The following is an 18872-nucleotide window of genomic DNA, read 5'->3' as shown; positions in this document are numbered from 1 at the left end:
AGAAAGAGCTTTTGTGACAATGGGTAGATAATTTTCTTGTATTTTCTCTATCTCAAAATTTTGTTTTTTAAAAATCTACATCATTAAACCAATTTTAGAACTATTTTGGGGAAAATATATTTAAGTGCCAATTTCTTACTACCATGTTATCAATACCAGGAATGATTAAGTTTGGCCATTTCAGCATCAATAGTAATATAAACAATCCACCTGACCAATGGAAAACAGGACATCACATAAAATTGTTTTAAAAAGTATATAGCTGCATGTGTTAACTACCTTGAAAATCTTGCACCATAACATTTATGCTGATTGTAGGAAAGAGATGTTCCATTTTAACATTTGTTTTCCCAGCAAATGAAGTTCACCGTGCTTAGTCTCTTTCCTGGAAAGCTTTCTAAATTAAGCACCAAACTATTTATCACCACGCCAGCTAAGTGAATAAAACTACTAACTCCTATTAAGTGAAGCTGTAAAGATATGTATGTTTTGTACAATCACACTATGCCAAAGTTTTAATTTTGACTTAAGTAAATGTTTCAGATAAAAAAATAATAACTTTAAGTTAATTTTTAGTAGTTTTCCTTCGGTTTATACATACTCAAAATACTTTTTACAATTTACTTATTTAAGCAAAAAGATGTTTTGTAGTGATAAGTGTTTAACCCATAACAAACGTGAGCTTTAATTTTTGAATAATTTCACCTTGAAATCATTGGGAATATATTTTCATTTATTAATGTTTTATTTACCTATTTTTACTCCTAAATGTAACACAATAGAGAAGAGTCTCAAAATGATAATTCTTTATGATTTTTAATAGTATTTCCTAAGACCATGAATTCTATGTGTGTAATAAACCTTGTACACTTTAATTTTTAATTAATTAAAAATTGCAATTTATATTATAATTGCAACTGTTATTTGTTAGGGAAATATAATTACAAACAAAAATCTCATCCCGATCCGGAAAACCTTTCTGCAGAGGTAGAATGGAAAGAAAACAGTTTTAATCTTGAAAAACATTAAACCAGAATGTGATGTGCATCACAGGAAATCCACTAAGAGACTTCCAAGGCAGAAAGAAATCTCAACTTCTTATATAGCCAAACAGATACAATATGCTCTTAAGATAAACAATGTCTAGACCTTAACTAAGAGGATGAATAGCATTATGTGTCACATAGAGTTCATCCTAAATTCCCTGGGTAGTTGAAGTTACCACCTGTGTTTGCTAATTGGCTTTATCAAATGGAAAACTAAATTTTTCATATCTTTATGACAAAAGGTAGTTTTACAAATTGGAAGAAGTCCTTTGCTGAAATTAGTCTCCTATCCTTTTACAGAAACTGGAATATAGAAGTACTATATTCCTGATGATTGCATTTCAAAGAGATGGTGCCCAGTATTTGAGAAAGACGATCCTGGGCTGTAAAGCTAGCAAGACGATTATTTAGATTTTAAAAGATTTACATATACTTGAAAGAGACAGAGAAAAAATTTACATTTACAAGTTTTCTAAAGTAAAACCTCTAAGAAAAAGGAGAGAAAGTCTTTTCCCTTATTTTCAACAGGGAGAACTAAGCCTCTTACTTTCAATTTGTATTAGACCATACAGATTACAATTACAAATGTAAGGCTCTCCCATTAACAAAATACAAAATAGATTATAAATAAAACATTAAGACAAACAAAAGAACCTCCCCAGTACACTTTAATTGTATGCATCTTTCAAAAGCTTTTTGTTTTAAGGAAAAAAAGAAAAATTAAAAATGAAATAAAAGTACATAATGTATTATTTTGCAACTTATTCTTTTTCATTTTGCAAAATATATATCACATCTGGTTATTAGATACAATAAAATAATAATATTAATATTTATTGCTCACTTCTATACTAAGTGCTTTATGTGTATCAATTCACTTAATTTTTACATCAGCCCTATAAGGTACTTATCGGTATCATTCCCATTTTACCGAAAACCAATGGAGGCAAACAGTGGCTAAAAATTTTTCCAAATTGAGAACCAAGATTCAAACCCATGGTAGTCCAGTTTTGGAACTCACAATAATAATAAATTTGTCACATTGACTTATTTATTTATAATAAGTACATACAATGTCATAGTTTGGCTGTAATTGAGTTTCTCCATTTCCATTGGGAAGTACATTTGGGGTATTTCCAATTACATGGATTTGATGCAAACAATCTGGAATGAATATAATCAGATCACATACTCATATACTGGTCCTTTAGACTGTAACACAGGTTTCCCTAACTGGGTTACAGATATGTGTAGTTTAAATTTTATTATCTATTGCCACAGTAGGTTGCAAAAAAGCTGTACATCCTGCTATTTTTCAGCACTCTGTCATCACTGGCTGCTGTTCTATCAGATATAACACAAATTGCATGGACTACATACATCATCACTCTCCCAATTTCTGGTGAGCAGAGCCTTTGTGAATATTATGATAGAGCAATGAATCTCAACTTCAGGCATTCCCCCCTCCCCAGTGTATTTGACATCATTTTTGCCATTTTTAAAAATGGTTTTAACTATCACTTTTTTCCATCATAGTTTCTGTATCTCTCGGCTCACTTAGAAAATCTCACTGACTCAATGTTCATATAAAACTTCACTTAGACTTTATTGTAATTACTTTATTTAAAATATATTTACTTTATTTAAAATATAACATTATTCCATATTTATTGCTTTTTTTAAAAGCTGCACTCAAAAGTTCAGTGGTTCACAGCACTGATTGCTGTCTTCTTACTGCCTTTTTCACTTCAGCTATGACCTTAGGCGAATCATTTAACTGTAATTTTTTAAACTAAATGGTTTCTCAGTGCTTTTATCAATAAAGTTGGGAAGGATAATACCACATATATCCGATGGGGTTAATGAGTTAATACAAACACTTTCCAAGTTCCTGGACATTAGCGAGCTCTCTGTGCCTTTTTACTACTTTCACACATCACCTCCTACAGCCCATGGTGGGTAAAAGGCACTCAGCAAATATTGCTTGAGTTGAATATATTGAGCACAGCATTTTTTTTTTTAAACTAGGCTGTATTGGTGATAAACATATGAATCATATAGAGATCCTGTCCTCAGAGAGCTTCTATCGAGTAATAAAATTGAAATAAAAATATACCGCATAGCTTCCAATGCAATTCCATGATAATTTTCTAAAAATAGCATTTAAATCTCTTCCTTTCACTCTGTGTGTTCCATTTGCAGTCAATGTACAACAGAGCTCTTCAGTCCCTGTGTATGTGCAAGTGCTTAATATCAATGATCACGCTCCTGAGTTCTCTCAATACTATGAGACTTACGTTTGTGAAAACGCACACTCTGGTCAGGTAAGGATTTGTGACCAACTACCAAGGTCTGAACAATACATTGCTTCATATATTGTATATTATTATTAATATATTTTAATATGTGTATTATATTTACATAATACACAATATTATAATCATATAATACATAGTTAAGGTAAAATATAATTAATTAGATGCTATATTGTAATTCATATATCATATATAAAATATATAGTATATAAATCTATATAATACATTATACATAGCTATTTTGCTATATATTCATCCCATGTTGAAATGTTAAAAATAAACTTTATTTTAACTATATTAATGACATACTTTTATGTTGTGAGTTCTGTAAAATAATATATTTTATTTTAAAATAACATACAAACTTCAAGTTTTCTAATTCCAAATCCTTCAAATGTTTAAAAAAAATCTCGGCTATCACTAGGGATTCAATAGGAAATCATTCACACTTTGTCAATGCAATAAAGAAAATACTTTCCTTTTGTAATTCTATCAAATAAAAAAATAACATTTTAGTCAATTTTAATTTTTAAATTTATCAAACACATCTGCTTGCTTGAACACATGAAGAAAATAAGCCAATTTTTAAAAATTACTTAAATAATTTCTGTACATGTAATAAATGATACTTTAAATGTAGTGAACCACTTTCCTTAAAGTTTAAATAATTTTGGAAATGGTGTACCTTACAGTTTTCAAGTCAATATATATTAAACTTACATATTAAAGAAATTATATTTTTACAATTATTAGAAGTAGAATTACATTTTATAGTTATTATTCTTACATATTTCACATTTAAAGTATAAAACTAGTATAGTAAATTATTTTCTACACTGCACATATAAACAAATGTGTTTAGAGAATCCTTTAATTAGACAACCTAGTTCCAAACTTTACAAAAAAGTTTTATTTATTTCATCTTCTATATGCTTATTTCTGTAAATGTTTCAGATGGTAAGTACACTTATCAAACAAAGTTGCATACTCAGAGGTTTCAACTGGGCTGAGGTTACTGAGCAGGTTTGATAAGACAACACAATTTATATAATAAGAGGCTTCAGGTCTAAGCCAGAGTATTAGACTTAGGTGATATATATTCTAGGATGATGCTAGATGACTTTGATGACCGCAGTGGAACTTTTACTCTAATTCCTCAGTTGTTTATAATAATAATTATAAATAATCGTATTTATAATAACCTTTTTCTACTTTGCAAAATGTGAAAAGATGGAAATTTACACTGCTAGTAGTAACTAGTTTTCTTCACTAATGCATTAGAGTCCATTCGTATCTTTACTGACTGAGTGGATCGGATCATTCACGCTTTTCATAGATCCCGGCTCATAACCCACAACTCAGAAGTCATTATTTTTGTAATATAGAGGAATAACCACCTTTTTTGAGAATGAGTGGCTTTTTTTTTTTTTTTTTTTTTTTTTATTCACTGCTCACTGACAGTGACACCATAATCTTAGGAGGCTTTGGTCATTAAGCACAGGTGAGGGCAGAGCAAATGAAATTTCTTACAGCACTGTTCTTTAACTTCATTGATCAAAAACTCTCCTCCTGAGCAGGGAAACCAAAAAGAAGATTTTGAGAAGTGTTACATAAAGTGACTAAGTGTTTAATATGATTTTCCTAGACACAGGTTTAAACATTTAATGTAGAGATGTGGAGAAGAAAGTTTGGAAACAGGGAAGACAATTACATTATTGCAATAATTGAATCAAGGGATGATAGTGTTTTGCATAATGGAGCTAGTCAAGGAGGTGGTGAAAGTAATCAGATTCTGGATGTATTCTGAGGCTAATAATTTTCTTAGAGATTGGATTTAGAGTGGAAGGAGAAAAGGTAAATCGAGAATAAATTCAAAATTTTCAGCCATTGTAACTGGAAGGATGAAAGTACTTTTACTCTAATTGGAGAAATATATGGGAGAAGTTGAAATAGGAAAAATCAAGAGTTTAGCTTTGAAATTGTAAGTTTGAGGTGCCAATTGCCTACTAGCCTTCAAAGTGGACATGCCATGTGGACTTTTATATCAGTATAAATTGCAGGGGAGAAGTTCACCCTGGAAATATGTGTTTGAATTTATTGGCCCTTATACATGATATTTAAAACCGTGCTGGGTAATGAGGTTCACTAAAGAGTGAGTGCGGACAAAAAAAGAATGAGTCTAAAGACTGAGACCTGGATAGCCCAATGTTACTTGGCAGAAGTGGATAAAGAAACACTAGAAAAAAATATTATTATAAGGGCCGATCCAGGAGAGTGTGGTAAACTAGAAACCAAATAAAGAAAGTGTCCCACGAGGGAGAGAGTTATTACCTGTTTTATTTGCTGCTTATCGGTCGGGTAAAAGCAGAAAATCTCCCATTGAATTTAACAGTAAATATTTTGGACTTACCAGAATATTTGTATATAACAAAGGACATATCACCAAGGAAGAAAATATAAAGTGAGATTATGAAGGGACATAAGTCAGACCCTTTAAAAACAGCAATATTTATGAATCAGGTAATGGAAGAGAAGACTAAAATAAACTGAGGATGTGTGACCGGTGAGGTACGAAGGAAACAAGAGAACTTTTGACATGAACATGCATGGATAGCTATTGAAGGAGGAAGTGTGAATAGCCTTAACTTTCACTATTTCACGAAAAAATAATAGTTCTCACAGTTTACCAAATGGTCACATTTAATCTTAAAAATATGTAATTTTTCAGATAATTTACAGACATGAATAAAGTGACAGTGCAAAAGAACCTAATAAGGTGTGTGAAAGAGAAATTGCACTGGACACTTGCTAGAATGGCAGGGAAGATGTTATTCAAGACTACTGCAGTGAGAGTCAAGACTATTGCAATAGAAGAGAAAAATGAATGCAACTCTGTGGAAACAAAAGGTTGGACAGTTTTAAGTGCTGGAGTAAGTTAGAAAGTGCTGGAGGACACATTAGTGGGGAGTTGGTCAAATGTGGTTGGGGTATCTGTTTGGTAATTGGCATTTATCGTGGATGTCAGGCTCCTACTCTCCCACAGAGACTGCAAAGTAGGAGCACTATCTCTGGATTAGATTTCAAAGGGTTGTCTCTTAGTTCCATGAGAAAGACAGTCCTGGGTTGTAAAGTGGGAAGAGGCTGTCCCACATTACTTATATTCACAGGGTTTCTCTCCAGTGTGAATTTTCACACGTTGACTTAAGCGAGAGGGAACAGTAAAGGCTGTTCCACATTCCTTACACTTACAAGGTTTCTCTACAGTGAGTTTTTCTAAGCTGAGGAAGTTGACATGACCTAGTGAATGATTTCCCACAATTCTTACATTCATAGGGGTTGTCTCCAGTGTGAGTTCCCAGGTGAATATTAAGGTATGCAGAATATCCACATTCCTTTCCACATTCCTTGAATTTGTGGGGTGTTTCTGCACTGGAAGTTTGTATATTCACAGCAATGCTTGGGGAGTGAATAACACCTCTCCCATATTCCTTCCATTCATGAAGAATTTCCTCATTGTGAATTCTCATATGTGCCTGAAGGTGTGACTGATTACGAAGGCTTTCCCACAGTCACTGTGTTCAAAGGATTTGTCTTGCTTGCACGTACACTCTGGTAAACAATATTTGGTGTCAGACTAAATGCTTTTCCACACTGATTCAACCGTCTATTCCATTCTGAGTACATTCACAGTGTTTTTGATATTTTGAGTTCTGCCATGAATCTTAAGGGACGAGTCTTCATTGAAAATTCTCCATAGTACACACAGTCATAAAGATCTCCTCTGTTGTGGCTTCTTGCCATTTGTATCCCACTGGAGGTCTGTCCTCTCAGAAAATCTTGCTGAAGTCTGACCCTTTGGTTGCTCAATGTGCCTTCCATTCTTGGAGAGCTTCTTTCTGCTCTGTCCTTGACTCTTCTTCATGTTCCAACCAAGAGATTAGACTGGGTTTGATGTTCTGATATCCTGCTGTGGCCAAGTTCTCATAGTTCTCCAGCATCACATTTCTGCATAGGATTCTCTGACTTGTATTCAGTAAAGTCCATTCCTCCTGGCTGATGTCCACAGCCACATCCTTAAAGGTCATCAGATACATGGGAAAATCAGTGGCTGCCATCCTGGGAGGCTAACAGCAAAACCGGCCTGAATGCTCCTTTCCTTGAGGCTGAGATCACTTCAGGGCAGCTTATGAATCTACAAGGGTAGTGTCAGTCTCCATTCCTATTTACACGGGGTTAACAGAGACCCGAATGCACCAGAATCACCAGGCCCCTGAGATTGGAGGACGCAGGGCCAAAGTAAATGAGCTGCAGTCAATGTGCTGCGATCGGGGGAAATTATTTTCCTTAACTAATCCTGACCAGCTCCTGGTGGGGACTGGTGGCCTGAGCCACCTCTCGGACCTGGCAGCTCAAGGAGGACCCACTGTTCCAGTGAGCGGAGCAGGCCATACCTCTCTACTTTGACCACCCCTTCTACCGGCCCTCACCAACACCATCTTCAGAATTGTCTTTTATAAAAAATTTAATTTAATTTAAAATAAGTCAATATTTCTTTATTCTTTGGAAGACCTCTAAGAACAACAACAACCAAAAACCTCTACAAAAGGTAGAACTGCTCAAAAAGAAACTCAAATGCTATTATTTGGTGCGATGTCCTCTAAAGATATACCCACGGTTAAACTCTGTTAGAAAAATCTCTGAAATAATATACTTTTTATTATTTTACAGATGTGTATACTATGCTTCAAAAACTTTAGGTCACTTTCTCAATATTGCATAGTTTATAAGAGTGTGAACCAAAGTTTATAATTGGTACGTTTCCAAAAAATGATACTAATTTTAACTATGTATACCACACTAATTGTAAAGACTAGCTGTCCTTAGATTATTTGCACAAAAGAAAAAGAAATGTGTAAAACATGTTTTTCTCTTTCTGTACTTAGAATTTACATGTGTGATTTTAAGGGCAGAATAACAATAAGGTCAATATGATTGATCCTTATCTCCTTTCTGGGATATGAAGTGCTTGAACTCAGAATAAGTCACATTGGTCAGCCCTATTTCACAATCAATTTCTTAAGGAGGAAGGCCAGATATCACCAAGTTCTTTGGGGAACTTGTGGATGTCACTATCAAATTCTAGAAGTTTGTCTGAGTTCTGTAAGTATCTGAAATTATGATGCGTTGCTGCCTGTAAGGTTTCTCCATTTAAATCCAAGGGAGAGCCAAAACTTCCCTTTTACATTACTACATACACAATGGTTTATGAATTGAAATGAGCAGACAGGTGAATTGAGTGCTGCTAATGCATATAACATTACCATAGACATTTTCTTCCTTATACACTGAGATTCCTTATTTTAATAATCTTGGTGTTACAGCCATGATGTCTACAAGATTGTCATTGTACTGCCACATAGTTCCTCAGATGCTAATTGTAGAGTCTGACTGACTTGCGTTCAAATTTCTGGTTTGAAATGTACTGGGTAGGTTTTTTTCAAATGCAATTAAAACTGAGGACCTAATATCAATTCAATTTACATTTCCTAAAGTGCCACTAAAGACTTTCAAATGTGATGTTAACTTCTTACTCATTCCTAAAAGTGAAATAGTCATGTTGGAAGATTAAAACTTATGACACAGACTCTTACAAATTATTTGCTTTAAAAGGTAATAAAGCATAACTTGAGTAACTGAAACACTTTATGCATAAATCATAATCACACAATTTAATATCTATATAATAACTTTAGAAAATTATTCACAAGGGTAGTAAAGGTTATTTGATTAGGTAAGTTTACCATTATTCTTAACAAGAAAAGAAAATGTTGCTAATAAGCAAAATATTGTTAAGAACATAACATTTAGAAATTTTCAGAAGAAATTTTTAAAAATAAGGAATAAATAGTCAACCAATAAAATGAGAAAATGGCTACATCATTAGAACACAAACTGTGAAGTATGCTTATCACATAGTATAAATTCTTGACTAAGCCATGCAAAAACACAGGATCAATGTATACTTCCTCAGATCTTAAGCAGGGAACTTGGGTGGCAAAAGCAAAGAGGAATGTCACCTTGACACCGCTCCACTGCAGAATGAGAAAAGTATAGCAATAAAGGAAAAGGAGGAAACTTCTTTAATATAACTTCTCAGCCTGAGGTCCCTGAACTTGATTGCTAAAAATAAGAGTGACACAAAACGCAACATGAAGAACCTGTAATAGACACATTAATCTTTGATTGATTACATGGTTCCTGGTACAGCAATATGTTCAAGGCTCTGCCACTTATCAATTTATTGCTTTTGCTGCACATTCATCCTTCAATTCCTGTTTGACAAGGTCCTGAGCTGTTGACAGACTTTGAGTTCAAGGTTGAGACTGTCGGTAGAGGGCGCTGGATGGACGTTGCAAGAAGAAGAGGGCTTTTTGTTTGTTTGTTATTTGTTTTTTTATTTTTTTCCTCTGGATTCAATGAGTGGCATTTTTACTTTCCCTTTCTCATGATGCACAGACTGCCAGCTGTCTGGATGTGTGGGGAAGTATGTGATGCTTTGCCCCAGCCACACGTATAGACCCAAAGGTCCCACTGGTACAGTCCCTTGGCAACCATACAACGAGGCCTGATAACAACTGACTTTCAGCTCTCTCAAATGGGGACACTGTGTGCTCCAGGACTTGCACCACAGTGGTGTGACATTTATTTCCATCCACAAGCCCACTGGTACCCAGGAGGGTTTTTCCTGCTTGCCTGTAGAATGTCAACTAGTTCTGGCCCATCAAACCTAGTGATGTCTTTGCCATAAAGGATGCTGCAACTAAACCTTCTCCAAGAACAGCTGAAGCTGGTGTTGGAGACAAGGCCTTCCTTCCACATTTGTCTGCCTTTCGATATTTTTGCTGAGCCTCAGTGTACCCTTCCAAGTTCTCCTTACATCTTTATGGTTACTCATCTATGATTACTTAATAATTTTATTAATATTCCTTCTTTTAAATTACTGTATTTTTGTCCCTCAGTTGGACTCAGACTGATACATAGCCTCATCTTTTATATTTCCTGTCCCAGATCTCAAATCAGTCGTTTACCCAAGATTCTGTGATCTTTCAGTGAGGAATGGCAGAAAATACAAATGGAATGATCAGAAAATAAAATTGGGATACTTGTCTAAGAAAATCCTGTGTTCTCTCTGTCTCTTTCTCTCTCACTATGAAGTTCTCATTTTCTCCTTCTCTTTTATTATTTTTGATAGTGATAAAGACCACTAAGGAAAACTCCATCTTTTTTGTTGTTTTTTTTTTTTGTAACTTCTAAATTTTTCTTTAGTTATTTTTAATTAATGTATTTTAGCAAAAGACAGATGAAATATTTCTTAGAAGGCACCCTTTACTGTAGCTATTATAAATGCCTACAGGTAAATAATCTTTTCCTCAAATCGTAAAAAGCAATCTTGCATCTAGTTCAGCACTAGTTAGGATATAGTTTAGCACTAGTTTCCATATATCGCTATGGAAAATTATGTTGAATAATTCGCTCTTTTTTGGAGGCAAGAATAGTTTAAATATTTAAAGTGTAGTAAATCTTTTCAATTACAAATAACTATATTCACAAAACCTATAACTTTTTGGTAGATCAATTTTACCGAAACGTAAAAGCTAAAAGGTAAGTGGAAAAATATTTGCTTGCAAAAACCTGAAAAAATAATTTTGTCATCAATATACACAAGGACTTGATAGCTGATAAAAATTCATGTTGTTTAAAATTTGGTTCCTTAGTACTGATGGAGTAAGTGACTTTTTGAAAGTCCTGTGAGTAAACTTGTCAATAAGGAAATATCCAGGTACTCTTTATCCTTTACAGATGACATATTTATCAATGTTAATGTTTTTCCCAGGATGTGTAGGTACTATGGAAGTTTTTCCTAATTATTTTCTATAGTAGGCATTCATAGAAGTAAATATGTTTTTCATTTTTTATTAAGTCCAGAAACAACATTCTATTATATATTTTTAAACAGGATATTTATTACTAATATTGATAGGGAATGAACTTTTTTAATGAATTGATTTATAACAAAAAAGTGTTGGATAAATTCCTTATGTGTATAGAAATTTCAACAAGTATATAAAAATGTGTATAAAATGTAATTTAAGTTATAGATGATTTTGGTTAATTTAGAAATAATAACCAAAGCAAAGGGTGTTTGGGACGCCATTTACCTAATAAAGCACCTTAAACACAATAAAAAGTAAAAAAGCGGTCTTTCAAAGTGGCTCCTAGATTAATAGAGCACCCAGATTAATGAGTCTTGAAGTAACATAACTTAAGGTAATTAGATTCCATAATAATCAATAAACCATCTTATAAAAGCAACATTTTCTCTATTAGCTTTAACATCAAGATCATCATATTTTTGAAACTTGTATTAATAAATAATTAACAAAAAGTATTTTAATTGTAAAACTTGTTTTTTCAGTTTGTGATGTGACTATGCATATGAAACTTTATAAGATTATCCATGAGCTTTGCTGGTTCATTCTTCATAATGTAAATCTGTGAAAAGGTGGAAGGACAAAATGTAGCATTTGAAAAGAATATAAAATTTTCCAAATGCATTTCAATGAAGATATGTAGGTCTTAAAAACATGTGCAATATTTTCTTGACTATTTAAAAAAGAATGTGCTTGTTTCCAAAAATAATTAGTAATTTGTAATGATGTATTTATTTTAAGATATTGGAGATTGCTTAACTGTGCTAGAATATCCGAAAACTAAAAATTAAGCCATTTTCTTTCTAGCTAATCATTCTTGGCCCCAAAGTGACCAGAAAGTCATAAAGGATAGGTGTGTAGTAACTCAGTTTCTCTATTTTGTTTTTCTTGAGTGGCATTATCTACTATATTTCTAATTTTATCCTAAGCAATATATAGCACATAACTTTCCAATGATAGCTGAGTGTATTTGTGTGAACTCAATGAATTTGCCTTTTACCCTTTAAGAAAAGTGAATAAGATAGCAAAATAATTTTTGGTCCCCTTATCCATTCTTTAAACGTTGTCTTTTGTTTTTTCTTTGTTTGTTTGTTTCGTCTTGTGTTTTTGAGAGACAAAGTTAGGGAAGTTTAAAATGAACTTTTGTTTTCTGTTGTTAATTTGGGAACATTGTATGGGCTGATTATTATTGTCTAAAAATCATATGTGTAGGAAACCATGGGTTTAAATACAAATAAGTTTCCTCTCATATGGGAATGAAACATCAAAAACAATAGTAAACAAAAAATGACAAAAAAGATTACATGATACAATAGAAAAAGATCTCTACTGTCACTCCCCTAATCATGCCGAATACCAGTCTCTTCATTTGTAAAATAGTGATACAACTTCTCCTTTACAATCCTTTTATTTAAGGATTATGTAAAGATAAAATACTATTAAATGAAAAAAAATGTGAAGAGACTCTGTCAAAAGTAATTTTGTTAATAAGAATAGTAACAGCTGAGTCATGTCATATACAACAAGTTGGTAACATGGTTTCATTCCCATCTAAAGAGTTTTGAATGAGCTATAAGGTGCGTGTGTACACTTGTCATTGAATAGAGACAACACGATCAATTTATATTGCAGTCGAAGGTCAAAGCAGATGAGTATCTTTCATCAGATGCTTAAAGAAATTCATTATTTTAAAAAATAAAAATAAAAAGTTAGGAACTCCAATATAAACATATTATTGGGGTTGGTTTTGTTGTTTTATTGGGCACATGTGGTATTGATATTATACTACAGTTATCTAAAATGCAACAATTGGGTTAGCTGAATGAATTTTTTTTTAAATTTTTACTATTTTCACGATTTTGTGTGAATCTACAATCATTGTAAAACACAATGTTAAAAAATCATCAGTTTGGAATGAAAGAAAATAAAATGTGAAAAATGATGTAAAAAAATAGAAAAGTATTAAAACAATAATCATTAATGTTATTGAGATTAGATCCTAGAAAAGCTTCTATTGAATATTTTGGGATAAAAGAATTGCAAAATTGAGTACTTTAAAAATTATGTTACAACTAATCCTCAGGCTACGTAAACTTTCCCAAAGCATTCAAAATGAGGGAAGGTTCCCCAAATTATCTTAAGTAACTATAATCATAACAAAAATATAACAAAATCAAGCACCCACACACATAAACTCAAATGCAAAAAAGTTATTAAGCATCTGGCTGTAAAAATAATGTGTAAATTTTTATTAAGAACAATGCTGAAAGGTACGAAAAGTGTTATCTAGAAAAAAAGAAAATTTTAGGAAGGTAACAAAACATAATATTTGAAATCTATTTATAATTTACATTATAGCAATTGTCAAAGCAACAAAATGATACATACAAATTTTTCATTTGATGCTAAGAAGTCCTTTCCCTAAATTATACCTAAATTATGGGATACAAATAAAACAAGTCAAAATGCACACATAATAAATATAATAAGAATAGAATGCTATATCTAGTAATGAAATCAATAATAAAAACCTTATGTAATACTGAAATCCATGGGGTAGTATAATTTGAACCACTAATGATAAATAAATGTCTTCTTTCACATTATTATTTCACAATATTCTGAAGCTGAAGTTCATACAATGATAGATAAACTACAAATGAAATAAAGTTTCTGAAAGGAGGGAAAATTATTTGAAAAGATAATATTATGTAGCACAATACTGCTGAATAAATGATAGAATTTTAAATTTTCTTGTAGCCACATTTAAAAGCATAAAAAGAAACTATTTTAATGGTCTATTTGACAGATATATCTAAAATATCATTTTTACATATAACTTATTAAAATTACTAATGAAATATTTAACATTTTATATATTTTTTTCATACTGTGAAGATGTCTCATTTCTTACAGGTTCAAACAGCTGAACAGAAATAACAGGTTAGAAGATGTTCTGTACCTATCTTCTTTGAATAGATAACACATTCATTAAGAAAATAAAAATGCCAGAATAGTCACCTTCTACTCTGGAGGAAACCAAATATTTCCTCAAAGTCCTACATAGTAAACAAAATTTTTGTTTTTGTTCTGGATGTTTAAGTGGCTGGAGTTGGAAGGAGAAAAGAGAGAGAACTTTCAATGGGTCACAAAATATTAATATAATAAATGAGCTGACATTTGGGTAATTTGCCTTTTATATTTTGTGCAAATGGTTATTTTTCAAATCAATGATTCCCATTATTTTAACTGATACAAAATATCTTTTCCAGAAAGAAACTATAATATAAGTGATTTTTAGATTCTTTCATGCTGGTATTCTGTCTAATGTAAAGGTATTTACCTTGCCTTTACATAAAAATTTTTTCTTGCCTAGATTTTAATGACCCCACATTATGATTCCTGGTTTCTTCTCATTTTCTTTCCCTTCTTATGTCCATCTTTTTTAGTTTTCCCAAACTCACTCTTTCTTCTTTCATCCACCTCTACCTCTCAACTACAGCTCATACCAAAATGACTTCTAGATCTTTATTTCTGCCCAACCTTTCTCCTGTATTTTAAGCTGTATATCTAACTAACTAGAATAAAATTCTGCTCAGGTGTCCTGTGGTTACACCAAATTTGCACTTAAGCCTGCCCCTTTTTCATTATCCCTAGCAAAATTATTATAACTCACCAAGTTGTGCAAGAAAGACATGTGGACATTCTTAATTTTAGTCTTTATTCTTCATATCCGATCAATCATTAAATTATTTTGACCCCATCTCCTAAATATCTCTTTAATGTGTCAATTTCTCTTTATACTCATATTCTACCCTACCAGGGTGCTACAACCTCTTCTGGAGTAGCCTTTACTCCAGAAAGATGTTCCTGTAAAATCAAACTTTGTTTCATCTAGTCTCACAGTCCACATGAAGCAATATACCACAGATGCTTTTTTTAAATCATATTCTTTTTATTATGTAAGCATATGGGCTTGTAGACATTTTCCAGGACTGTCAGATTTTAGTGGTGGGGCAATGGCCAGAAGAATAAATAGCCCTCTTGGAAACTGTAAAAAGACTTTACTTTAGTGACACCATAGGAACTTAGCATACCCTGAGGTAGATTTTGGAACTCAGGAAGCTGCATCTCTATCAGTATGCATGTTGTACCATATTCAGTTTATGTAAATACCTTAGTAATTTCTGTATCATTTTTCATCAAAAATAACTTACATTCTGTGACTGTGATTATTGATGCCTTTTTGTGTATCACATCAGGAAGTTTTGATTACCAAGCAACTGCTCACTGGGGTCATGACCGATTGGTAACTAATTCTCACTTCCAGACCAACCATAACGATGTCCTCAGAAGGAGTGTTCTAGATGCCATTATTTTCTGGAATCATGGGATCCCAAATAAAAATAATAATCATGTCCTTCCTAATTTCCAATCTGTGAGTGACCCTTACTATAAGTCTAAACTCTGAAATATCACCTCCTAGAAAAATCATGATGTGTCTTCTACACATTCCCGCATTATAACCTAATTTTAGCTTAGATACCTGGTCCTCTGATCCCCAAATGTTTATTTTAGGTATTATGTACTTTAGGTATTATATGTACTTTTATTATATACTTTAGGTATGGAGATACTTCAAAAAGTTCATGGAAAATGGAATTTAAAGATTATATGAATCTCTCCATGAACTTTTTGTTCATGGAGATCCCTCTTTTTTTGTACTTCCTTAACACTCTTTAAATTTGCAATTCTGCTTGTCCCTCTACTCCACTAGAATGTAAACAGTGGTGAGTGACAGAGACACTCTTGATTCTATGCACCATTGCACCCCCAGGGCCTGAGATTGCTTAGCATGTTCTAAGTAAGCACTGATGAAATATGTGATAAATGAATACGTTTGAGGTATTAATGAGATAGTTTTATAATTTAATATTTTTTCATGCATATATGCTGATTTATATACATTTTTATGAAGCATGTTTTTAAAATTGATTTAAGAAAAGAAAATCATAAAATATATATTGAGATCAACACTTAGAAATGTGTAATTTTTAACTGAATATAGATATATTTTTACAAGTTAGTGGCAAAAAATGACAATACATATGATATTTATTATATGTAATATCATTTCATAAAAAGTTCTTTCAGGAAACTTAGAGTACTTCTGCTTCTATCCAGGCTCAAAATATTAAACTATCATGAGCTTCTCAATATCTTTCTCCTAATACCATGCAAAACAGAGAAAGCAAAATTACTGCAGTCTAGATTTTTCTTGCTGGCTCCAATTTTATTACTTTATCAACTTGAACTTTGACTTTTTAGACAGATGTTCAATGATTTTTTTTAATCCTATAGGTTTTTATTATCAAAAAAAGTCTAATTTAGAATCATTTTCTCTGCCAAAGTGGTATAAAAAGTGATGGTCTCATTCATATTTGTAATTTCTTGAAGATGAGAGACGTTTTCCATCTTTAGTCTAATGCAAGATACAAACACCTAGAATAACTATATAAACAAGACATTTAGATGAGATTTTTAAAAAATCCTTTCATGTATTAATTCATTGAAAATCCTACTCTTTATTTAAGATTTTTGTATTGAGGGGCATTGTTATTAAGCACATTTTAGGGAATTGATAATTTTTGTAAATTAATACTGAATATCTGTATATTGACTTATAGTTTATAATTTAACTTACAGTTTGTAATCTTACTCAGCAATTTATTCTTCAGCTAATCCAGAAGTAGATTTCGTTGTTGCCTGCTATGCAAATAAGGAAACAGACCAAAATGTATTGCTTACTCTGAGTCGTAGTGTACAACTGTTCCTTCTTAGACTAACAGTCAAAAAATTGCATGTTTAATGAAAGTCATACTTATGAGTTGTGGAGAGTAAGTGTTGCATTTTTTTTTGTATTAGGATAATTAATCTAGGAATAAAATTTTATAAACTGGCCCATATTTATGTCTTTTCTAGAAAAAAGACATAGTGCAAAGTGATTGATAGAAGGAAAATGATTATCTTTCTTTCTATCATTATCTTTATGTTTTTTTCTTGTCATCCTTACTTTAATAGCCCCAATCTAGAAACAACCAAAATGCCTTTTAATAGTTGAATAGTTAAACAAAACATGGTACGTCCATTCTATGGAATATTGCATAGCAATGAAAATGTATGAACTACTGATACACACAATAATTTAAATTGATCTTAAGAGCATTATGATGGATGAAAAAATTCAATATCAAAATATGGCATATTATGTGATTTCATTTGTATAATTTTCTCAAAATAACAAAACTATAGAGATGAGAACAGATAAGTAGTTGCCAGGGATTAGAGAAAGTGAAGGGGGTTGGGAGCTATGGGAGAGCATCCATCACTATCTTTAGTCAAATACTGTTTATAGTTCCATAAAATAATTAAATTGAAACTTAAAAACTGCCAACATTTGAACATCTTTGACCTGCAAAATATTAATTTCATTTACTTGTATCTAACAGATGATCTGTCTGCCTTCATCGTTTTCACATGCTCTACTTTGTTCTGGTTCACACTTTCCCCATTAATTCATATTTTTTTCTCATTAGCCATATTCCCAACATAGAAAATGCTCCCTATTTCCTATATTAAAACTCTTTATTTTTTTATCCATTATTTTTAGTATCTATCTATTCTGTAGCAATTATATTTCTTATTTCTCTAAATGTCTCCTTCATGAGACGTGTTTTCTACTTGCTCTTTGTGTCCCATGTTTTTTAAAGTGTTTTTTGTATGCACACCTGCAAGGACAGGAACAGGTCTAGAGAAGGAACAATGTGCCCTGGGGACCATGTGTACTACCTGTATTTCACACCAGCTGTGGCATCAGCTTGATTCTAATTCTGACCCAGCCACCTTATTAACCTAAGACATTCAGCCTAATTAAAGCTTAATATAAGTATTTATAAAATGAGAAAAGTAACAAAATTTATTCCAAAGGATTACTGTGAAGATTAGCTAAGATAATATACAGAATAGTGCCTGGCCCACAGGTAAGTTTGTATTAAAAGGTGGTTTAGATTGTCTAGGCTAACACAATATATTTCCATTATAGATTTGAAACGATTATAGATAGAAAATACAATGTATTGTGTCAGAAAGAAATTGGACAGAATTCTACCCAGAGAGCAAAGAAAAAAATTAAAAATCCGAGCTCTCAGAATTTGAGGTAATTTGGAATTGTTCTTATTGCATCTTTTCCCAATCTCTCAAACCATGGCTGCTGTTTTTATATGCTTTTAATTTTTAAATTTTTTTTGCCTCTTTCATAAATGTATACAGCCAACAATAGGCCCTAGGTAAGAAGATATTTAAAAAATAGCTAAGAAATCTAACCAATGCAACCAATAGGAACTTTTTTTTTAGTATTTTATTTCAAAATTAAAACAAAAATCTTTCTACTGTTACGTCAAAAGGAAAAATAAATATCCCCAGTCAAGACTGTTTGCACATTAATATTGTATCTTTTTTAG

General features: G+C 32.1%; 1 protein-coding gene across 1 annotated transcript in view; it reads left to right on the top strand.

Moving 5' to 3' along the window:
- CDH19 (cadherin 19) overlaps positions 1-18872 on the top strand; it is a 54822-nt gene that overhangs the window by 28048 nt on the left and 7902 nt on the right. Inside the window, exon 8 of the mRNA XM_063077509.1 lies at positions 3249-3370. Coding sequence (XP_062933579.1) covers positions 3249-3370 — 122 coding nt within the window. The remainder of the gene's footprint in view (positions 1-3248; positions 3371-18872) is intronic.

The sequence above is a fragment of the Cynocephalus volans genome, chromosome 13 (genome assembly GCF_027409185.1).
Source record: "Cynocephalus volans isolate mCynVol1 chromosome 13, mCynVol1.pri, whole genome shotgun sequence".
Lineage (NCBI taxonomy): Eukaryota > Metazoa > Chordata > Mammalia > Dermoptera > Cynocephalidae > Cynocephalus > Cynocephalus volans.
This window is presented reverse-complemented; position numbering and strand designations above follow the sequence as displayed.